Here is a 20,504-nt window from a genome sequence, read left to right as displayed (position 1 = left end):
CATCGAAGTGAAATTCCATTGTGGTAGATATTTGATATTGTTCACGTACAAGTCTCAAATTGTAAATTGGCCAAATGTTCATTTCTGCCGACTGATTAAAATAAACCCCTAAAAGAGAAGTAATTTGCTACGAATGGTATCTTCCTCTGCTTTGTTATTGTTTGGAATGCTCCTGAAATCCTCCCACGCTTCCCGTATTCATAGAAATGTTATCACTTAACGAGTGAACTTGTCAATGTAGAGTCGCACATGCTCATATCTATCTTCTGCGTGCACCATTTAAAAAAAGTATTTATGATATGTAGCAAACCTCCATGGTTTTTCCTATGAAATCTGGATGTTTCTTACACAAGACATAATAAAGATGGGTGAAATGCTTTTGTAACAAGACGAAATTTAATATGTGATGCATTAACTGGTCTTAGAGCTATTCCACAATAATATACCTTGCGTCGTAGATGCCTATAAAACGTCGAATAAAGACAGTTTATTGATAATAAATCCAGCAAAATAATGACAGCACTAAGACGTGACGGAAGACGTGACGAAAGAAGTGAAGAGATACAGGTTAGAGGTCACAGGGAGACCACGATGACCTCTTGAAATCTACCCATCTTCACTTCAGTTGGTAAGTGGAACGTCTCTATGTCTTCAACGCCTACAGTCCCAATGCAAGTATCATGTCTACGTAAAGGCCTTATCATATACTAGCATTTCTAGTTTGTCAATATTCCAGTTAACTTATTTTTGTTCCCATGAATAAATGAAAATGTACATGGTAGTTAGTCATCAAATGGGCTCTTTTAGATGGCGTCGACATCTGCAGTTCCTATATTGTTCAAAGGATGAATATTTTGTATCGTAATTATACAGAGATATATCACAATACATGGCATCCTCGTCTAAGGACAATGGATTTGCCAAAACATGGCATAACATATCAACATAGAACTTGTACAAATATAATACATAGTTCAATGAGAGAATATGTAATAATTAACATTTCAGAAAATGGAAATAAATGAATTATAGGTGTTGTTTTTTATCATTATGAGGAGGATGTGGTAAGTAAAGTGGAGTATAAATTTGGAATCATCATAGAAAAAATTCATTGTGAACACATTTTCGTCTAGACAAAAGTCTCTCAAAATTTCAAAGCATCATGCATGAAACATACATAACTCCGACGTTGCCAGTAGCGATAAATGACGAGAAAAATAAGCAAAACATAGATAGTTTTAACATATTTTGTTTAAACAGGGTTAGCCAAACTACACTGCAAATGATGAATTAATGGCAAGCTGGCAAGCTATAATCACCACATATCCCACATGCCTAAAAAGACGGCAAAAAGCTATTGCAATCTAAGTGTGCTTTTGCAACTAAAATAGGGATGGGAGAATAGAAAATTCCACTAAAATTGCAATTCGATTTGCATACATCTTTTCGTAAAAGGCCAAAGTCAAGGTGGAGAAGGTTAGAATAAACTCCTAAATCTCAAGTCGATCGGAATGTACGTGACGGTCACCTTGGTCAGTAATGGATAGGATGGACATGTATCCCTAATCCTCAAGCTCGCCTCTTCTGCTCGTTTGTTTATTATCTTGACGCGGTCACCGAAGTTGGAAGAGGGAGGAGGAGGAGGCTGATGAGGGGGAAACGAGCGTGTAGGGCCATTACTCCGTGCCGTAAATCACGCAGCGTAAGTTTAACACTACACTCATCGAATTTCCACCTCCATCTCGGTCTTGAAAAGAATCCCTGCAACAAACACCAACTCGTTTCGCAATAACCGGTAAAAGAATAAAAAAACACGAACGAGAAGTATGCCTTTACAAAGAATTACAGAATCAAATCGAATCGAATGGTTGTTAGAAAAGTGATAAATTGAAGTATTGGCACTTACCCGACAGTTGGCTGGCTTGATGTGTTATGGAGACGTCGAAAGTTATGGAGCAGGAGAGATGATGGACTTTTGGCGGGATTTTCGGACGGAGGTTTAGTGAGAAAATGGTTTCGTTCCCGAGAGTATCGTCGTCTGCTCCGGTAAAGGATGCGCGCGCGCGTGAGTGTGTGAGTTTGTGTGTGGGGAAGGAGTGTGGGTGTGTGTGCGCGATGTTTTGGAAGAGGTGTGTTCCAAACATTTTCTTCCATTGAGGCCAAGGTCGGGAGGGATGATGCCCATTTTCGATCTTCGAACGTGCCCTAGTTAAAATACGCACCTCACCTCCACTTTCGAACAGTCATACGCTTTCTTTCTTTCTATCTCTGTCTTCGAGTAATTTCGGTCTTCGTTGAACCAAGGAACTCCTTGGTTGAACATGGCATATACATTCTCATCACTCATCATGTTTTTCGAGTTTCGATCAATCTCCGACCTATGTGCGTCGTTCTTTCTCTTTCCTGCTCCCGTGGGTGGTTTCATGACTCTTGCCCCAATGTATCTCATCTCTTTCTGTCTCTAATCCCTTCTTCACTTTTTTTTTCTCGATCGCATAGACGCGTACGCATTTAGACACCAAGAAAAACACCAACCGACCACCCTCCCCCTCCTCCTTCTCCCCCGCTGCATCTCTTTTTTACCCTTTCGAAACGTTTTGGCTGTATACAGTGTAGTGCTGCAGAACCTACCATGCATCATTGCAATTTTCTATATGGTTAGAGTTAACACATATATATGCTTGGGTTACGGTCGGACGGTTGTCGAGAAGTCGAAAGTTGTACCTTTGTGGTGGTAGGGTCCACAGTCGTCACAAATCTTACACACTAACACAAATGTTTGTTATTGGTGCAACACTTACACTTTTAAACGTAGGATACGTAGGATTCACGAATGAATGGCCACGATATAATATGTGAACAGATTTTTTGGAATTGTTTTGACCCATTTTTTTTTAGTAAGGGTATAGTAGTCACCATTATGCGCTTCACGTGCTCTAGGGATTAACATCCATCATCATGCTATTCAAGGGGGGATGAGAGGGCAGATGGAGAGACCTGTGGGCATGTATGGATGAGGAGAGGGAGGGGAGATGGGGGAGGGATAAGACGATCGAATACAAAAAGGAACAATATTATGAGGGAAAAACAAGAAGAGAGACAAGAGATGAGGAAGGGCAACTGAGAGTAAGCGATCGAGGTAAGAGAGGGAGAGAAAGAGGGGCTTGAAAGAGAGAGAGAGAGAGAGAGAGAGAGAGAGAGAGAGAGAGAGACGGGGCAGGGGGAAATGGCATCGTTTCAGGTTCAAGGGGCACGTACACCCGTTAAGTCAAATATATTATCCACCTTTGTAATAACCACACACTCCATACATGCACCTACTTTTTGCATCAAATTCACTTCCTAAATACTGTAAGAGCTATATGTTATCATGGAGTTACTAACTCCATGATGTTATTAAACCTATCCCGATCCTTTGGGCCTACTTGCCTCACCACTCCATTCCCACCACTTCGACTAATCTCCGCGAGTGGAAAATGATAACTTATGAATGGGGTTAGTTTTCTAGAATTAAGCCCCCCTAGGATGTTCCTCTAATTATCATCATATGTGCTTACAAGCATTTATGCTTTCTTAGCAGTCAGGTAAAATAACCACCACCACCACCATACGAAAGGTTTCATGGAGGGGGGGGGGGGGGGGTCTCCTATTCCAAGTGCGTCATATGAACTTCTACGCAAGGTCAAAGAGCATATAGCGAGCATCGAGCAGTGTTGATGTTTTTGTTCATTCATGTGGTGTTAGGTTTGCCGAGGGGCATATCCATACGTTCTCAAGGTAGAAATTGATGGGGGGGGGGGTGGGTGAGGTTGTGTGGATATTGGAAACTAGTTTGGATTGTTAACACAACAATTTCAGTCGATATACGTCAGGCCATACCAGGGATCTTCGGCTTTCTCGTTTTCCAACGAATTCGTCCACCCCCTTCTTTATTCCGATAATCTTGGATCCACCGAATTTGGGGGGGGGGGGGGGCTGAGGTTGGGTGGATATTGGAAACTAGTTTGGATTGTAAACACAACAATTTCAGTCGATATACGTTTTAGGCCATACCAGGGATCTTCGGCTTTCTCGTTTTCCAACGAATTCGTCCACCCCCTTCTCTATTCCGATAATCTTGGATCCACCGGATTGGGGGGGGGGGGGGGGGGCTGAGGTTGTGTGGGTATTGGAAACTAGTTTGGATCGTAAACACAACAATTTCAGTCGATATACCTTAGGCCATACCAGGGATCTCCGGCTTTCTCGTTTTCCAACGAATTCGTCCACCCCCTTCTCTATTCCGATAATCTTGGATCCACCGGCGAACCCAGGAAGATAGATACGATGAATAGGTTCCAGTGGCGTACCTATGGGGGGGGCAGGGGGGGCAGAGTGCCCCCCTGACGGGCTCCAGGGGAAAAAAAGAAAAAGGGGAAAGAAAAGAAAAGAAAGGAAAGGAAAGAAAAAAAAAGGAAAAGGGAAGAAAAAAGGAAAGAAAGAGAAAAAAGAAAAAAAGGAAAGAAAAAAGGAAAGAAAGAGAAAAAAGGAAAAAAAGGAAAGAAAAAAGGAAGAAGAAGAGAAAAGGAAGAAAAAGGGAAAAGAAAAGGAAAGGAATAAAAATGGGGAAATTTAAAAAAAAAAAAAGACCATGGCCGTACGCACCAAGGGGGGGGGGGGCAGTTGACCCCAGATATTTTGAAAACGTACAGTTTTTTTCCTGAAAATGTAGTGTACGCCTTTAATTACCAAATCCTTCAATTCTACTTTTGAAAATGCAAAAGTACCCTCATGACCAGTTCGGTCGCTCGAACTCCCTTCACTCCTTTTGAGATTCTTCGAAAACTTTTAACGCATCTTTCCCCCTCCCCCACCAGAAAAATATTCCGCATACGGCCCTGAAAAATTAAAACAAATGAAAATGGGAAAATATAAGTGATATAACAAATTCGAAACTCTTCGCTGGCGCGAACTGCTTGCTAGCCTATTTTGTATTAAATGTTTTCACTTGCTCGTCCCCCTGAAAAAAGAAAAGGATTAGTATTGCCTAGAATACAATTGTGCCTGCCCCGACGGGCCCCAACCTGCAACCATGGCAACAATAACACACAATATATGTACCAAATGTTACTAAAAGAGACTAATTCATTTTTCTCGCTCGCTACACTCGCTCGCGAATAAAATGAATAGACATTGCTTTGGAAACAATTGTGCCCACCCTTGACCTGCAACAATATCATTAAAAATGGGAGAGTTTTTTCGCCCTCTCGCCAAAAAGAAATTGAATCGCGTTAAACGCGATTGCGTCCATCCTGACCTGCACCAATAAAAACAAGTTTATTTATTAATTTTTATTAAAAGAGAATTTTTTTTTTTTTGCTTGCTCGATATGCTCGCTCGCCAAAATGGAATTGACACCGCTAACGTTCCCGCCCCAACCTGCAACAACCAGTTAATAATTATGTACCAAACGTTATTCAAAGACGTTTTGGTGTGCTCGTGCTCGCCAAAACGGAATTAACATCACCTTAGACATGATTGTGTAAGCCCTGCCCTGCAACAAAAAAATCTGAAATTTATGAACCAATTATCATTACAAAAATTTTGCTCGCTCGCTACGCTCGCTCGCCAAAATAGAAATAACACCGCTTTTAATAATCACGTCCCTGACATGGAACAATAAACCCAAGTTTATATACCATATTTTCCCTATAAAAGAGAAGTGATTTTTTTTGCTCGCTCGCTACGCTCGCTCGCCAAAATAGAAATAACACCGCTTTTAATAATCACGTCCCTGACATGGAACAATGAACCCAACTTTATATACCATATTTTCCCTATAAAAGAGAAGTGATTTTTTTTTGCTCGCTCGCTACGCTCGCTCGCCAAAATAGAAATAACACCGCTTTTAATAATCACGTCCCAGACATGGAACAATGAACCCAAGTTTTATGTACCATATTTTCCCTATAAAAGAGAAGTGATTTTTTTTTTTTTTCGCTCGCTACGCTCGCTAGCTCGTGGAATTATGTGCCCACCACTAACCTGCTACAATATCATTAAAAAGAGAAATGTAGGGGGTTGCCTGCCCGCCAAAATGGGATTGACATTGCCTTAAACACGATTGTGCCCGCCCCCTACCTGCAACAATGAAACAAATTTTATATAGCAATTCATCGAGAGAAAGATGTATTTTCGCTCGCTAGCTAAAATGGGTATAAAATCACCCTAAACACAAAATTGTTCCCGCGCCCTGCATGGGACAATTGAACCAAGTTTACACTCGTTTGCAAAAAAAATAAATTAACGTCGCTAACAAGTAAATGTTCCCACCCCCAACTTGCAACAATACCAGTTTATATACCAAACGTTACTTAAAGATTTTGTTTTGCTCGCTCGCTCGCCAGAAGTGAAAATTAGCATCGCCTTTTTTGTTTGTTTCGGTCGCTTGCCCCCCCTGACGGAGTATCCCAGGTACGCCACTGATAGGTTCCCTTAACCCCCCCGACAAATAATAATAATAATAATAATATTTCATTTGTATATAGCGCTTTACAAATATACTATTATCGTAGTACAAGAATTCAAGACGGAAAATATGTGCCAAAAATTGAATTGTGTCGCAGCGAAAATTTAGAACTTTATAAGCCTGGAAATGTGATTAAAATCACCTTCATTATATATCTTTGTTATGAATTTTTGGACAAAACCAAGAAACCTCGAAATGTGAAATTCGATTTCTTTTTTAATGTTTGCTTTTCAGAGATTTGTCGGATCTGAAAACGCCACTGCGTGTGTTTAATACAATATTATTGAATTCCTCGCATAACTTTAAGTAGGATATGAGGGTACACATTCCAGAATTTGGAGACATGAGAGATGGAAAAAATAAACACACCTCTTTCTTTAGCCCTATGTCAACGAAATATTCATACAGAAGGTCAAGGATAGAGAGAAACTGCATTTATATTTTTGGTTTTGCCCCCACGTGCTTGCTTTATTTTTTAACGGTATTGTGGGAACTTTCAGTACTCGTCCAACCTTCATCTTCCTTGAAGCTATGTATCTTGTTATGTCCAACGTATGTGTACCCTTAGCCTTGGCTATCATGATGTTCTACCATATTCCTCATTAGTACACCCTGTCAACTCATCTTTTGTCCGACATGAACTTGTACTTCACAACTATTCACATTTAATGCCTTTACCCCATTCTCCTTACAATATTCCATCAAGTGAGTTAATGTTGGAAATGCTATTTGTATATTGCTTCGAGCATTTGTTGTGATATTCATATAATATAATGGAGCTTGTATAACCCGAATTGGTTTTCGTTGATGTAATCATTTGTGATTCTCTCTATTTCCCTTTTTTTACTATTCTTCTCTCTTAGTATCCTCTCCAATTTGTTTCTTCCTATTTATGTCTTTTCCCAACCAGAATCTTCTTTTGTCTAACTGCACATCATCATCATCTCGCTCCCTTCCTCATTCTTTCCTTCTCCTCTTTTTCTTTCGTCACACTTTCTTGTATATTTGTAAATACATGTAAGTTATTTAAGGGTACCTATGTCATTACAAGCTTCTCTTCTCTTAAGGGTCCCCACACTCTCTCTCTTCAGCTTGAAACAAACAAGAACATATTCGTTTCTTCTCTATCATCACATGATGATACAGGCTATATATATTAAGATGTTATAATTTGTGACATTTATACTTGTGTTTTTTTTTGTTTTTTTTACTGTACTATATGTTTTGCACTTATTGTATTATAATTGTTTGAGATGTGTGGAAATAAATAAATAAGTAAACTTGAAACTTTTCCCACTTTCCAAAATACACCAGTAAAAGGACATGATGATTCAGTATTATATAACGACATTTTAGTGCTGTGCTTCTGATAGTGACGTAACCTTTTTTAATAAAAGTCTATCATATGTTTTTTGCATTGATATGGAAATAAAGGCCTCACCGTTAGGATAATTCATGTAGACGGGGGAAATGAAAAGCCAGATTCATTATTTCAACATTTATTGTTTCTTTATTAAAAGTTATCCTTCACCCATTGACAGACAAACACAAAATGAAAATTGACACAAGAAGTAACTGATGAGTGTCTATAATCAAACAGTCATACAATAAATCATTGAAAACTTACTGGATACTCCGACGATCTGACAAAAGCAATTATAACTGCTTCATTCATGTTTCTAAATTTAATTCGATAGGGTATCATTTAACCCTTTAAGTGGACAGATCATCGCGATCATTTGTCGAACTTAAACCCAATTCTTTTAATCCTAATCCCCAAAGTATATCGATACCGTTCTACACTGTTGGCAAACTGGTTTCCACTCCTGAGGCGTTTGTGGCGTTTGACCAAGCTGTCACTGGTTATCAAACTCCACAGAAGACAAAACACCTTGTCCATAGAAATCAAGACGACACAGTCACTGACTACAATGTCCGATGAGAGGTGAGATGATACTCTGTTTCACTTGAGAAATTCTCGAATCAGATTATCACTCGATATTTATACCAGAATAAGTTCAAAAGAATTATATATAAAGACAACTTGGCGATTATAAAAACAGCGAAAACTTAGCGAAAATAAAATTATAGCAAAGCCGATCAAAAGTCTCATTACTAATTTAATTTTCTAAAGCCATAGAACATTTTCACCTGGTTTTGGGAAGGTGATAGACGTACTTACATGACTGAAGCTCTCTTATTTAGTAATAAAGAAGATACGATTGATTTCCTAAACTTGATGCCATTTTTACTTTACCACACTTTACCATAGAGTGCACACAATAATTATACCCGACGCACGTAAAAGAGATAGTGAATGATATAGAAATCAAACTTTAAGTTGAAATGTTGTAGTCTGCTTGACCAGGATAGGAAAACTCTAGATCCAGTCTCGTCCGCCGTTCGCCTGTCCGCCGTTCGCCTGTCCTCCTCCTCTCCCATAGCCACCACCGCCCCCGACGGCAGGCCTGGGCATAGGTCTATCATCATAATCGTCACGATGAACTGCTTTTTCTCGCAGCGGTCTGGAGGTTGCCGCCATTCCTTCACTACCGCTTCTGCTGAATCTCCGAAGAGGTGGGATCTTGTTAACGAAGCCGGTACCTCCTCTCAGGTAGAAGAAGATGGTCTCGATTGTGAAGATGATGAGCGTTGCTGCACCACCCAGCATCATCAGGTAGTAGACCCCTGCTAGATCCTGGCTGGTAATCTTCTTCTTAGCCTGCTTGTGCCACTGCTTCTTGTAGATCTTCTCGCAGTAAGGTGTATAGAAGGACTGCGAGGTGATGTTCGCCAGGACACCGTTCCCCTTGATTTTCTTGATGGCGTAAGTGAGTTGATCACGAAGAGGTGATCCAGACTGGACGGCGAGAGGAAACTTGATCTTGGTCACGTACCCACCAACGATGAGCATGTCGCAAGGCCAACGCAGAGCTTCGTATTCCAGCATCTTCTTCTCGGAGAGCAGAGCATACCCGCCATTGTCCCTCCGAACCTTGCGGACACCGTCGATCAAGTCCTGCACGATTTTCTGTTCGTCGCCGGTCTGGATGTCGTCCCAGGTGATTCGCTTGTCACCCTTCGTGGCCTGGTGGAATAAATCGAACGTCGGGCTCTTACGGACCACGCCGAAGTCGAATGACTCCTGTTTGTTCAGGTCGAACAGGCTGCGGATCTTGTAGGGCACCTTGCTGGCTTTCATTAAAGGCGTCAGACTACTCACGTATAACCATACCATCATGAGCGTGTAGGCGAACCAGAAACCCGAGAGGACTCTACCCGTATACGAATGTGGCGATTTGGAGGGGAATCCTTGAAATGCCATTATGGACAACATGTAATAGAAGGTGTTGATGAAGGAGAAAGTCTCTCCGTCCTCTTTCGGGACCTCTCCTCTGGAGGCTTTTGCACGCAATTCGTTCTGGTTTAGGTAACTCACCACCCACATCAGGATGCTCGCTACGACAAAAGCCAGAAAGTTGGTCAGCCAGGAATAGATGTTGAAGGGGAAGAGAGGTACGAAAGGGTATTCCCAAATGTAAGTTGGATGCTTCACCAGGAGCTGGACGTCACTCTTGTACCAGGTGCCTGTAAAATCGATGTAATCCTCTCGGATGTTTGTCTTTGTCAGAGCAGCGGCGATAATGTCAGCATCCTACATGAACATAGATGAATGAATGGAATTACATGGTTAGTTCAATAAATAAAAATGGCACTCATGGACTGGATTGTATTTATACTGTAGTTGATACCTTACGATTGAATGTAAACAAAGTTAAACCATGTCATGACTGTTATTTACATAAAAAGATGAAACAAATAAATGAAAACAAGGAAACTTCATAATTTTAATGTAAGGTTATTTTACCTGACTTCTTAAGGCATGAGTATTCTTGTAAATAAGTTACCAGGGGACCGAAGGCTCTAAAGTCTTTTAAAAGAACACTGGTGTTGAACCTTTTAAAAATACAACCGCTCTACCACTGCGCCATCGCGCCTCCAAAGTCATCTTAAAGATCCGCAAAATATAATCTTGCATTATTATGAAATGTTCCACTATTATTGAGCGTTGTTATAGCTGGATACAGAGATACTATCCCAGGATAAGCATTGCATGGAAGTAAAATGCAATTTGCAATGTATCTGCCTCAAACATTGACTAAGTTTGTTAAATTATTGCATTCATTTATTCAAAGAAACATTTTTATTTATTTTTTTACTCCACTTATTTTTGTTAAGGAAGGAGACGTACAATCCGTTAAAGAACAGCTTGTGATGGGTACGCCTGAGGAATTTGAGAAAGAAGACAGGGGGTTGTTTCACCAAATCGTTTTCAGTACAAACCGACATCCCATTGCAATGCAGAGACTGCAATGCGATGTCGGCGAACTCGTTCTCATAACTGTTTTGTGAAACAATGCCCTGAGGACTAAAGTCTGTTGTCTTGTGAAAGATTCTACCTACCCCATCGAACAGATCTCTCATCATGCCATCCCATTCTTTAGTCGACTTGTCAAAACGACCATAATTCCCTTCTCCAAGGAGCTCAAGCCTGCAATATGAAACCAAACAAAATATACATCTATGAGATTTAACAAATATGTTAGGCTGACCAAGGGGAAGACAAGATAGAAAGAATTACACGGGGAATGCCCCCGTCTCAGTGAGGCAGGGAGGGTTGATGGAACTTTACCCAATTCTGATAATAGAAGCAGTTTACAAGTTCTGTAATCATTGTAATGGATTAAAATGTCAAGTTTCAATACGTAACAACGCATTTCTATGTCTCACTCTTTCGCTCCCTTCCTCACAGGCTACTTCCAAAAGAGTATAATATTGCATGCTTCACAACAAACAAACTCCCCGTTGCCCCCCTCCAATCCCCAAAGTGGTCGATCCCTGAACCCCTCCCTGAACCCCTCCCTGTACCCATCAATGGCTACGCCGCTGTTGAAGTTGTTCTTACTTACCTGTAGCTGAAGTCCAAGCCCATGTCGTCTTCGAACACGTGTTTGATAGCTTCGAGGAGTGCTGGAACGTAGCCGATGTAGAGACCGTTGTCGATGGTTTCTCCTGTAGCACGGCGATTTCGACGGGGATTCCGGATCTGTTCGTAGTCGTAGCGCATTATGAATGGTGGTTCCTATGCAAACAAGACATTCAATGGAGTCAGTAAGCAACTGGGGGCGAAAATTCGCTGCTCTGCCGAAAATACTAAACATACATGGTCAATCAGGAGCTAGGCTTGTACCCAATCTTAATGTCCCCTTTTACAATGCACTGTGCCTCGATGTTCCTCCCCATTTTAAAGCTTAACTGCCGTAGTTTACAGGAGGAATTAGACTGCCCTGCAAGGTCACTGGACAGGTGATATCTCATCAACTCAGCTCTCAGTTAACATAAGAAAAAGAGGATCATGGGGGACCAATGGTCACCGATTAGGCATTGTTTGTTATATAGAGGGAGCAAGTAGCTACAAGTAGTGCAGTGGGCCTTTAAGACCCCATAACAGCAAATGAGTTTTGCGTTTTTATTTCATCTTATTTTGACTGTTGTTTGTTCGGTTGAAAGTCTCTTGTTGTTTTGTGTGTGTTTGTTCGTGCTTGTCAGGGATTTTCCGGACATTTGCCCCTCCCACCTAACAGAATACTGGATCTGCCCTTTATTTTAACATGATAAAAAGTTAATTACCTCGATAGTGAGGATGTGAATGTGGCTCTCCTCTGCCATACGATAAGGCTTCATGTAGAGGTTAGAACCCGGCTCGCCAGGCCATTTCTGGTTATTCTTCTGCTCCCAATGGTGGATGTTTTGTGTGAACACGCCTAGCTGTGGATAGAATACATACGATTTCACACCAATGAAATCTTCAAAATATTTCGATGTCCTTGAAGTCGTTAATTAAATTACATTTTAATCTTGTCTAATAGTCTGATAGGTCTTAGTGGTTCGGTTAGGGTTGATGGTTTCTTTGTTTTACCTGGCTGCTAGGAAAACACGAACATACTTATAAGTCAGCCACTAGGACGGCTTAAAGTCCTATCCGAGGGACTGTGTATCGAGGATTAATGCTTAACAAATTGGGCACCAGCGTTTCGACTTGGTTTCGATCCCGATTTTTGTTGGTAAATATACATTCTTGACAGACAAATCCGCTATACAAATGTCCTTACCGTGTTTATGGAAAGGTACTGGTTCTTGCCCACGAAGATCTTGATGGTGTAGTTCACTCTGTCTCCGTGCTCATTGAAGGCCACTTCACCGCTGCAGCCTTCGAAAGAAAACTGTGGATCGACAAGAATAATGGAATTTGTTTTCAGTTTAATGTTTGTAAAATATTAATGATTTTAAGAATTCAAACGGATTGCCTAATGATTAGACAATGAACACTTAGCAAAAGCAACATCATCGCCTACGCTATCGACAGGATAGGAAATGTTAAAAGATATAGTGTGATCCGAATCAATCTCATTCAATTTTTGAAAAGGAGACTTTGGATCAATTCCAATTTTAGTTCAGATACAACTGTAGTATATTTGAATAGGGCCAATAATCTATTTTGCCATATTCAACAATCCGCAGTCGAACCAAAGTATTGACAGAGCTATAATATCCCATATCTAGAGATGAAATGTTATTTTAATTCTGTGTACGTATGGCTCTTCGACTTAGCTTCATACATATTTCTTGACAACTTGCCATAATGCCATTATAGCATATAATATCTTTATCGTTGTGACAATAAAAAGGGGAGAACGCAAAACTTCTTAGTCCGCCATTTGACACAACCAGAAAGGGCGTTGGTGGACAGATCGACTGGAATCATAAACTGCATGGGAGACGATGTTAAATCCCCTTTTCCATTCTTTGACTCATTAGTAGACAAACAAATAACCATACTTTTGCATAATGACGCAACCACCCAAACTGCTCACCTTGGAAAAACTAGACAGCAATTGACTCTTGGTAATGCCGCATCGGCCCGATGGAGGGTAGTTGTTGTGCTGCTCCTTGTACTGTTTCAACGCATGGCCTACCGCCAGCAGCGAGTCGTACGTCGTTTGCTGACGGAACGGCCACTTGCGGATTGCGTCAGCGCGACGAGTGAAGTAGCTACCTCCGACAGAACTCGCCGTCTCCATCTTGAAGCGAGTGAGGAAGGCAGAGTTGTAGCGCAGCTTGGTCTCCAAGAACGTCTTTCCCAGATAGGCCACGTTCTGTTGTTATGCAAAAGAGATTGAAGTTATTTACGTATAGTCGTATACTAATCATTTTTCCACAGGGCGTTACACGTGTTGATGCTTTACATCCACGCTTTAAGCCCCTCTGCACTATTTATAGCTACTTCCGCCCTCTATATAGCAAACAATGCCTAATCGGTGTCCGTTGGTCCCCCATCATCCCCTTTTACCTATGTTAGTTGAGAGCTGATTTGATTAAATAACCACTTGTCAGTGACCATACAGGGAGGTATAATCCCTCCTGGCCAAACTAGTGCAGATGGGCTTTAAAGAAATGCCATGAATCCCAACCTCGGGGCGCAAATAAAGTGGTGTAACATGAAAAATTGCATGTTTTTTTTCTTTTTTTTCCAGGTAGTATCTGCTTGCACTCAATCATAACTTACTGGATTTCCGAACAGCCAGTGCCAGGTGTCGAAGAGAAGCCCTTCCTCATATGCCTGGTGAAAAATGGGAGAGAGAAAAAACGAGGTGTTGTCATACAATTATGGGGAAATAACACGAAAATGTAATTCTGCATAATTCTTTTATCACTAATATAGATTGTAAAATAATAATCACTTAAAAAGCAGTCTAAAAATCATGCAGGTTGCGAAATAAACGATCCTACGTCAGCACTGGTGATTCCAAAGCTCATACGGTACTACAGGCAATCGGCAATGGTCGTCCACTCTATAATTTGACTGCTGCGAACAGATAATATAGCAGTTTAAAGGCAAAGCGGTCAGGTAATAAGATGTAGAAATAAGCGGTGAACCTTTAAAGTAAAGGCTGATGTATCTCTTTGAAGATTTCCTTAAATTGGGATATCATTATAGCAGGACGGCATGTGTGCTGTCGACACAAGTTGTACCATCGCAGTCAGAAACAGCAGTACGGTGGTTTGCTAAAGAAGTAGTAAAGCAATAAAGAAGAGACTATGAATATAATCAACCTTAACAACGATTTTTTTTTTTCCTGTCCAAAATAGCGGTAATGTATTCAACTGAACTATCAACTGCACTCCGTGATTTGTACTGCCGCGGTCAGATTCAGCAGAAAGGCAAAGCGGTTAGGCTCTAAAGATGCGGTGAGAGGTCAGAATCAGCAGAAAGGCAAAGCGGTTAGGCTCTATAGCTGCGGTTCGTGAGAGGTCAGATTCAGCAGAAAGGCAAAGCTGCGGTGAGAAGGCAAGGAATACAAATTACCGCGTCGACGACTTTCTTCAAGTTCTCTTCAATGTGCATGTAGACAACGATGTTCTTCACAGCTCTCGCCTTGATATCCTTCATCTGGGCATTGGGGTCATCACCATCCAGCGCAATGGGCGTGGCGGTCCACCCAGTCTCTGGGGACATCCCCATTAGGGCATTCACCATATCGTATCCTGTTTAGCAGAAGAGAAAAAAGACCATCTATTAATTTTGTGGGTGAAGATTTAACGTTTTACTTCTTCATGGTCATGACGGTAGAGAATATTTCAGATGAATTTTCAGGGATGCACCAGAATATTTTTTTGTTAAGTAACAGCCTCTAAAGACGAATGGAGCATGATGTTTGAAGTGTCGAGGAAAAGTAAACTCTCACAAAGGGCTTTAAAACTCTTAACAAATCCTATTTGACCTACCTCCTTTTCAGGGCTTTTAAAATCTATATACATCAATGCAATAAACTTTATATCATAGTATATGGTATGGCCTTGGGTTCTACCAACAAATGTGCAGAAATTGTTTATTGAACCATTTCTTTTGAATACCAATGGTCTGCTTTCAATTGTCTTATTGGATTGTGATGGATGGGAAGGCAACATTAGGTTATGGACATGGTGCTCTTAACTCTATTCGTTAATAAAGATAGCTGTCATTGAGGTTGAGGTCAAGGTCAATGTAATCAGTAATAGACGGTTGTTATTCATGATTCAGATCATGAAAAATCAATAATCATTAATGCTAAATAAAATTTCCCAACTTTTACAAGCAATAATAATATGAAAATGAAATAGAAACACTCTAAATAATTTTGATACACTTAAAGCCCATCTGTACTAGTTTACAGGAGGGATAAGACCACTCTGCAAGGTCACTGGACAGGTGGTTATCTCATCAAATCAGCTCTCACTTAACATTTTTTTTAAAGGACCATGGGGAACAATGGTCACCGATAAGGCATTGTTTTCTAAATAGAGGGAGCAAGTAGCTAAGTAGGACAGTGTGGCTTTAAATTAGAAATATTTGAGCACTCACCCGAATCCCCATCGTACATAATGATAAAGGTAGACCATCGGTAGTGCTTGATGACCTTCGAGACCAACTCAATCATCTCATCGGTGATGGGATACATCTTAATGGAGCCCGAGCCCGCACTCTGATCGGTGGTCAGGGTCGGTGAGTACGCGTTGCCCATGATGTACCCGACGCCTTGGCAATCGAGGCAGATGTCGTCGGGAAGGATGAGGGCGTGGGCATCCTTGTTGTTGATGAAAGAGCATGCTGAGATGCGAGGTTCAAAGAAGAAGAAGAGGAAGATAATGTCAGCCATCTTCGTCACCAAGGCAACAGTCATTTAAATGTATGACTTAGCACCAGATTATAACATATATAGGACTACCATTAAAGGGACTTGGAAACATTGTTCAGATGAGAGAAAATGGTGCTAAGGTAGTGACTTCAATGCTAGATTTACAATAAAAGACTATTATTAATGATAACAATTGGGAAAACTGATCTAATCGATTCCTTAATTCTCCCACATATTATTTCAATTTAATTACATTTTAGGTCAATGAAAATCGTCACAAAGCAATGAATTGACTCTTTTTACCATTTCAGACATATAAGTGTTGACAGATTTTTTTTTAAAGCCTGTTTTATATCTTATTTTCAGGGAAAAACGGTTGGGAAAATTCAAAAATTGGTTTGGGGAATTTACTGTTTAGAGGGTATCGCACAGTGACGCTTTCAAAGAAAACCAAAAATACCTTTGTGGTTTGAGAATTTTTACAGGATTTTTTGCATGTCAGAGGGTTAGTACAGTTAAAGGAATATAATAAGTAACATTTCATATAAATTTTTAATTTTGTTATAATCAACCTTCAACAATGCTACCGAGTCACTTTAAATACTCATCATTAAATCGAATATCTAACAACGTTCAACAGATATTTTTTTTAATGCAGGATATTATCATTTGAAAGATGCTGTTTCATGCTGTGCAAAGCTGCTTAGATTTATTGATGCTAATTGATATTCACATGATATTCACGTCTCCTTAAGAAACTCCTGTTTATTAACAAAAAGAATAAAACGTTTGCTTTAACGTATATCATTTATTGATGACATGGTATAAAAATAACTGTATACATGTAAGTTCCATTGAATCATTGTAATTAATAATAATAACAATAATATGATATTTGTATACCGCAAATTGCCTCTAAGCGGTTTAAAAATTTACATATGCGTTGGCCGGGAATCGAACCCAGATCAACTGCTTAAAAGACAACTATGCTACCATTATTGGCCTACCACCAACGCAATAAGAAATTGGTGGTACTCCCGTAGCGGGAATCGAACCCGGGCCGCGTGGGTTAAAACCACGAATCCTAACCACTAGACCACACGGGATTGACCTGATTGAGATTGATCATTAATTGATATTGATGTGTGAACTCACCGGCCCTCACACCGACCGACACGGAGTGCCTTGCCCAGCCCTCCTCGGTGGGGCTGTTGAAGTGGACGGCGGCGATCTCGTCGCCTTGCGGGAGAATGGTGCCGTCGCGGTTGATGTGCTGGGCGGCGTCCGTCAGAATGTTCTTGTAAACGTCGTTGATGTGCGTCGACTCGCCGTACATGGCACCTGTTGCGTCGACGACGACAGGGAGAGAGAGAGAGAGAGAGAGAGAGAGAGAGAAAGAGAGAGAGAGGGGGAGAGAAAGAGAGAGAGAGAGAGAAAGATAGAGAGAGAGAGAGAGAGAGACGAGAGAGAAGAGAGAAAGACAAAGACAAACAGAGGGGGGGGGTGACAGCAGGAGATAGGCAGAGAGAGAGAGAGAGAGTGAGAGGTGAAATGAGGGAAAAAGCCGGGGGGTGGGTTACAAGAAAGACAAATGTTACATCGTACTTTGACGAAGATGAAAATATAAGTTACACCATATTGATGGGAGGGAACATACCATAGCCCAAAACGTTATAACGGATTTGGAAATGGCTTTGAAAATCAAAATCTCAAGGGGCATCAAGGGTCATTAGGTGAAATAAACACAAAAGATTTCTTAACATGTGCCCTACCATTTTTACGAACACTTTCTAAAATTTGAAGTGACATTAAAGCATCAAAGTATAGAAATAAAAGCAATACTTTTTAAACGCAACAACAGAACGTGTCATCCACTATCTTTACATTGGTTCAAATGAGGACATGAAGACGAAGACCTATTTCCGTGATTTCCAAGGTATACTAACAAGTAAAATGATGATTTAATTTAATTCCCTTCTTAATTAGTTAGCCGTTGTGTCATGTGATTAGTGTTGCTGATTTGGCATCTAAGTAAGGGTCCCTCAAAACGCTCATGGAACAAGAACAAAGATATAAACAAGGAGGAGAAAAAAGAAAGAACTGAACCCCCCCCCTTTCCCCTTAAAAAGTGGAGTTTTTTAAAACCGTTTCTTCAGGGATAACGTCACACGGCACTGGATTATAATAATCTTGATATTAACACTGATTAATTATGTTAATAATGTTCAGTCACAGGTGTACTATCAGGATTTAACCAGGTCTATAGCATTACAGCAATTGACAAATCACATTAGATTGTGAATCGCAACTGTTGTGTCTTCAAAAATATATATTAAAAAAAAAATCATTGTATGTACTTACAAAAATACTACGCCATATAAATACATAATTACAATTAAGTCAATGAGGCATTTAATCACAGCAATTTGCAGCTAAATTCACAATAGCCAACCGTGTTATCTACAATTAATGACAATAAAATGCGAATTTTGCACTATGACTTTCCTTTTTTTGTAAAGGCTCCTTTTCAATTTCCTAATCTTTACCACTCAAACTATCATTTCATCAAAAGGATCAAGATGAATTAAAATCACATATTGCTAGCGCTATTGCCCTATTATATTTATCATTTAAAAAGGAGTATTGGATTCCCGAAAATAGTTCCGGCTGCGGGCGATTAACTGTCAGGTTGATCCTTCTCTATCACATAACAAAAAATTACTTGTATTGTAAATAATATTTTGATACAGAGATGTGTGGTGCATAATCTTTGCTGCTGCACCTTGCATTGTTTGCTAAATAAATATTAAAAAAACAGTCTCGAAAGTAGTTCCGGTACTAAATGTTCCGATTGGCGCCCATATCGCTTGCATACTATATATGAATGAATAGTATCAGCGTTATTGATATCATTACGTTGCTAGTGCTATCATAATTGTATTCTCTCTGGTAACAATACAAAATCTCTGAAAGTAGTTCCGGCTCGTGATGTCGTGATGTTGCGATAACGATCTCTGGTTGTCGTGGAAAATATCGTATGCGTAAATTCCTACTTATGAAAACTTAAAACAGAATACAGAATCCTAGAGAAGTCTTATAAACATGAATTAGAATAATAATTAATAATTGAATTCATGTCAAAATGAATAATATAAGTGAAACTAGATTCATAGACTAAAAAAAAAAAATTTGTTATGCTTACCAACTTTTATCGTCACCGCGTAAGACAGCCCCAGCAGAGCAGACAAAAATAGCAAAATCTTCAGCAAATCCATTTTGGGGTAAATTCGACGTTACTTCCTTTCCAAAACGCCAAGAATAACCCCTTTTCCAGAACCCCAAGTAACCCCAAAATATGTATATGTATCAGCCTAGACTTCACTTTAGTTGACTTCAAGCAAGTTCTCCTTCTGATCATCTAAAAAGTCAAGCCCCTAAAAGCCTTCCAACTTCTGCTACAAGCACGTCCTCCCATTCGCCGTCAACTTTACTTCGGCGCATGCGCAGATTGTAATTCCATCATCTTTAATGGATGTGGTCCGATCGCCTGTCGAAGGCGATTCAAAACTTTTGTTATGAATATACTCGAATTCAGACCCTAAAAGGAAACTTTATTTCGTGGGTGACGCGATACGGTCGTCTGCATGCCTATATCGGGTTCCAAACATTTTGTCAGACATGTTAGATGACCGATGTTTCCATGCTACCTTTTCCGACATTTTCTCCCAATATAAGATTCCCTATCACTGCAATGCGCTCTAATTTTAAGGGATTTAATAGATCATTTAATCATATCTACCCAGATGAACCAATGTTGACAATGTTTTTAAGAATGATATTGATAATAACAATGAATTTCACCTCGTCATATCCAACAACAATAGTGATTTTGGGGTATAAAAGACGCCGTCAGCCGGAGCGACCGACGGAACTATATTCATTTCACCAGAACCTGTGATCGTGTCTCTGGTGGGTCATGAACCTCTAATTACAATGATTAACCTTCGGATTTATGATCCATTATCTGTTCGTATAGACGGGATTCTAGGGAAATTTTATTGGAATAAATCCACACCATTATTAATCTATTCATATGGTGTAGGACGAAAGACCGCAGACGAAAACATTACGTCACCAAGCGCTGGGCTGTGACTTTTGTGTATTGAAATTTTCTTCGATTCTTTATTAAACCCGTCAACTGGTAATCAAACGAAAAGATGAAATAAAGCTTACTTTAAATGAACTTTAACCCAAAAAAT

The 20,504-nt window shown here is 40.1% G+C and overlaps 1 protein-coding gene across 1 annotated transcript; it reads right to left on the bottom strand.

Moving 5' to 3' along the window:
* Positions 1 to 7,991: 7,991 nt before the first annotated feature.
* On the bottom strand, positions 7,992 to 19,842 carry LOC100888529 (glutamate receptor 1). Its single transcript, XM_003727782.3, has 11 exons — positions 19,448 to 19,842; positions 17,401 to 17,586; positions 15,972 to 16,217; positions 14,937 to 15,115; positions 14,136 to 14,189; positions 13,444 to 13,725; positions 12,682 to 12,792; positions 12,200 to 12,337; positions 11,479 to 11,651; positions 10,973 to 11,060; positions 7,992 to 10,163 (listed from the first exon to the last, which is right to left on the bottom strand). The coding sequence occupies exons 1-11, from the start codon at positions 19,518 to 19,520 to the stop codon at positions 8,889 to 8,891; spliced, it is 2,805 nt and encodes a 934-aa protein (XP_003727830.1). The 5' UTR covers positions 19,521 to 19,842; the 3' UTR covers positions 7,992 to 8,888.
* Between the last annotated feature and the right edge of the window lie 662 nt (positions 19,843 to 20,504).

The sequence above is a fragment of the Strongylocentrotus purpuratus genome, unplaced genomic scaffold (genome assembly GCF_000002235.5).
Source record: "Strongylocentrotus purpuratus isolate Spur 01 unplaced genomic scaffold, Spur_5.0 spur5_scaffold_9, whole genome shotgun sequence".
In the NCBI taxonomy this organism is placed as follows: domain Eukaryota; kingdom Metazoa; phylum Echinodermata; class Echinoidea; order Camarodonta; family Strongylocentrotidae; genus Strongylocentrotus; species Strongylocentrotus purpuratus.
This window is presented reverse-complemented; position numbering and strand designations above follow the sequence as displayed.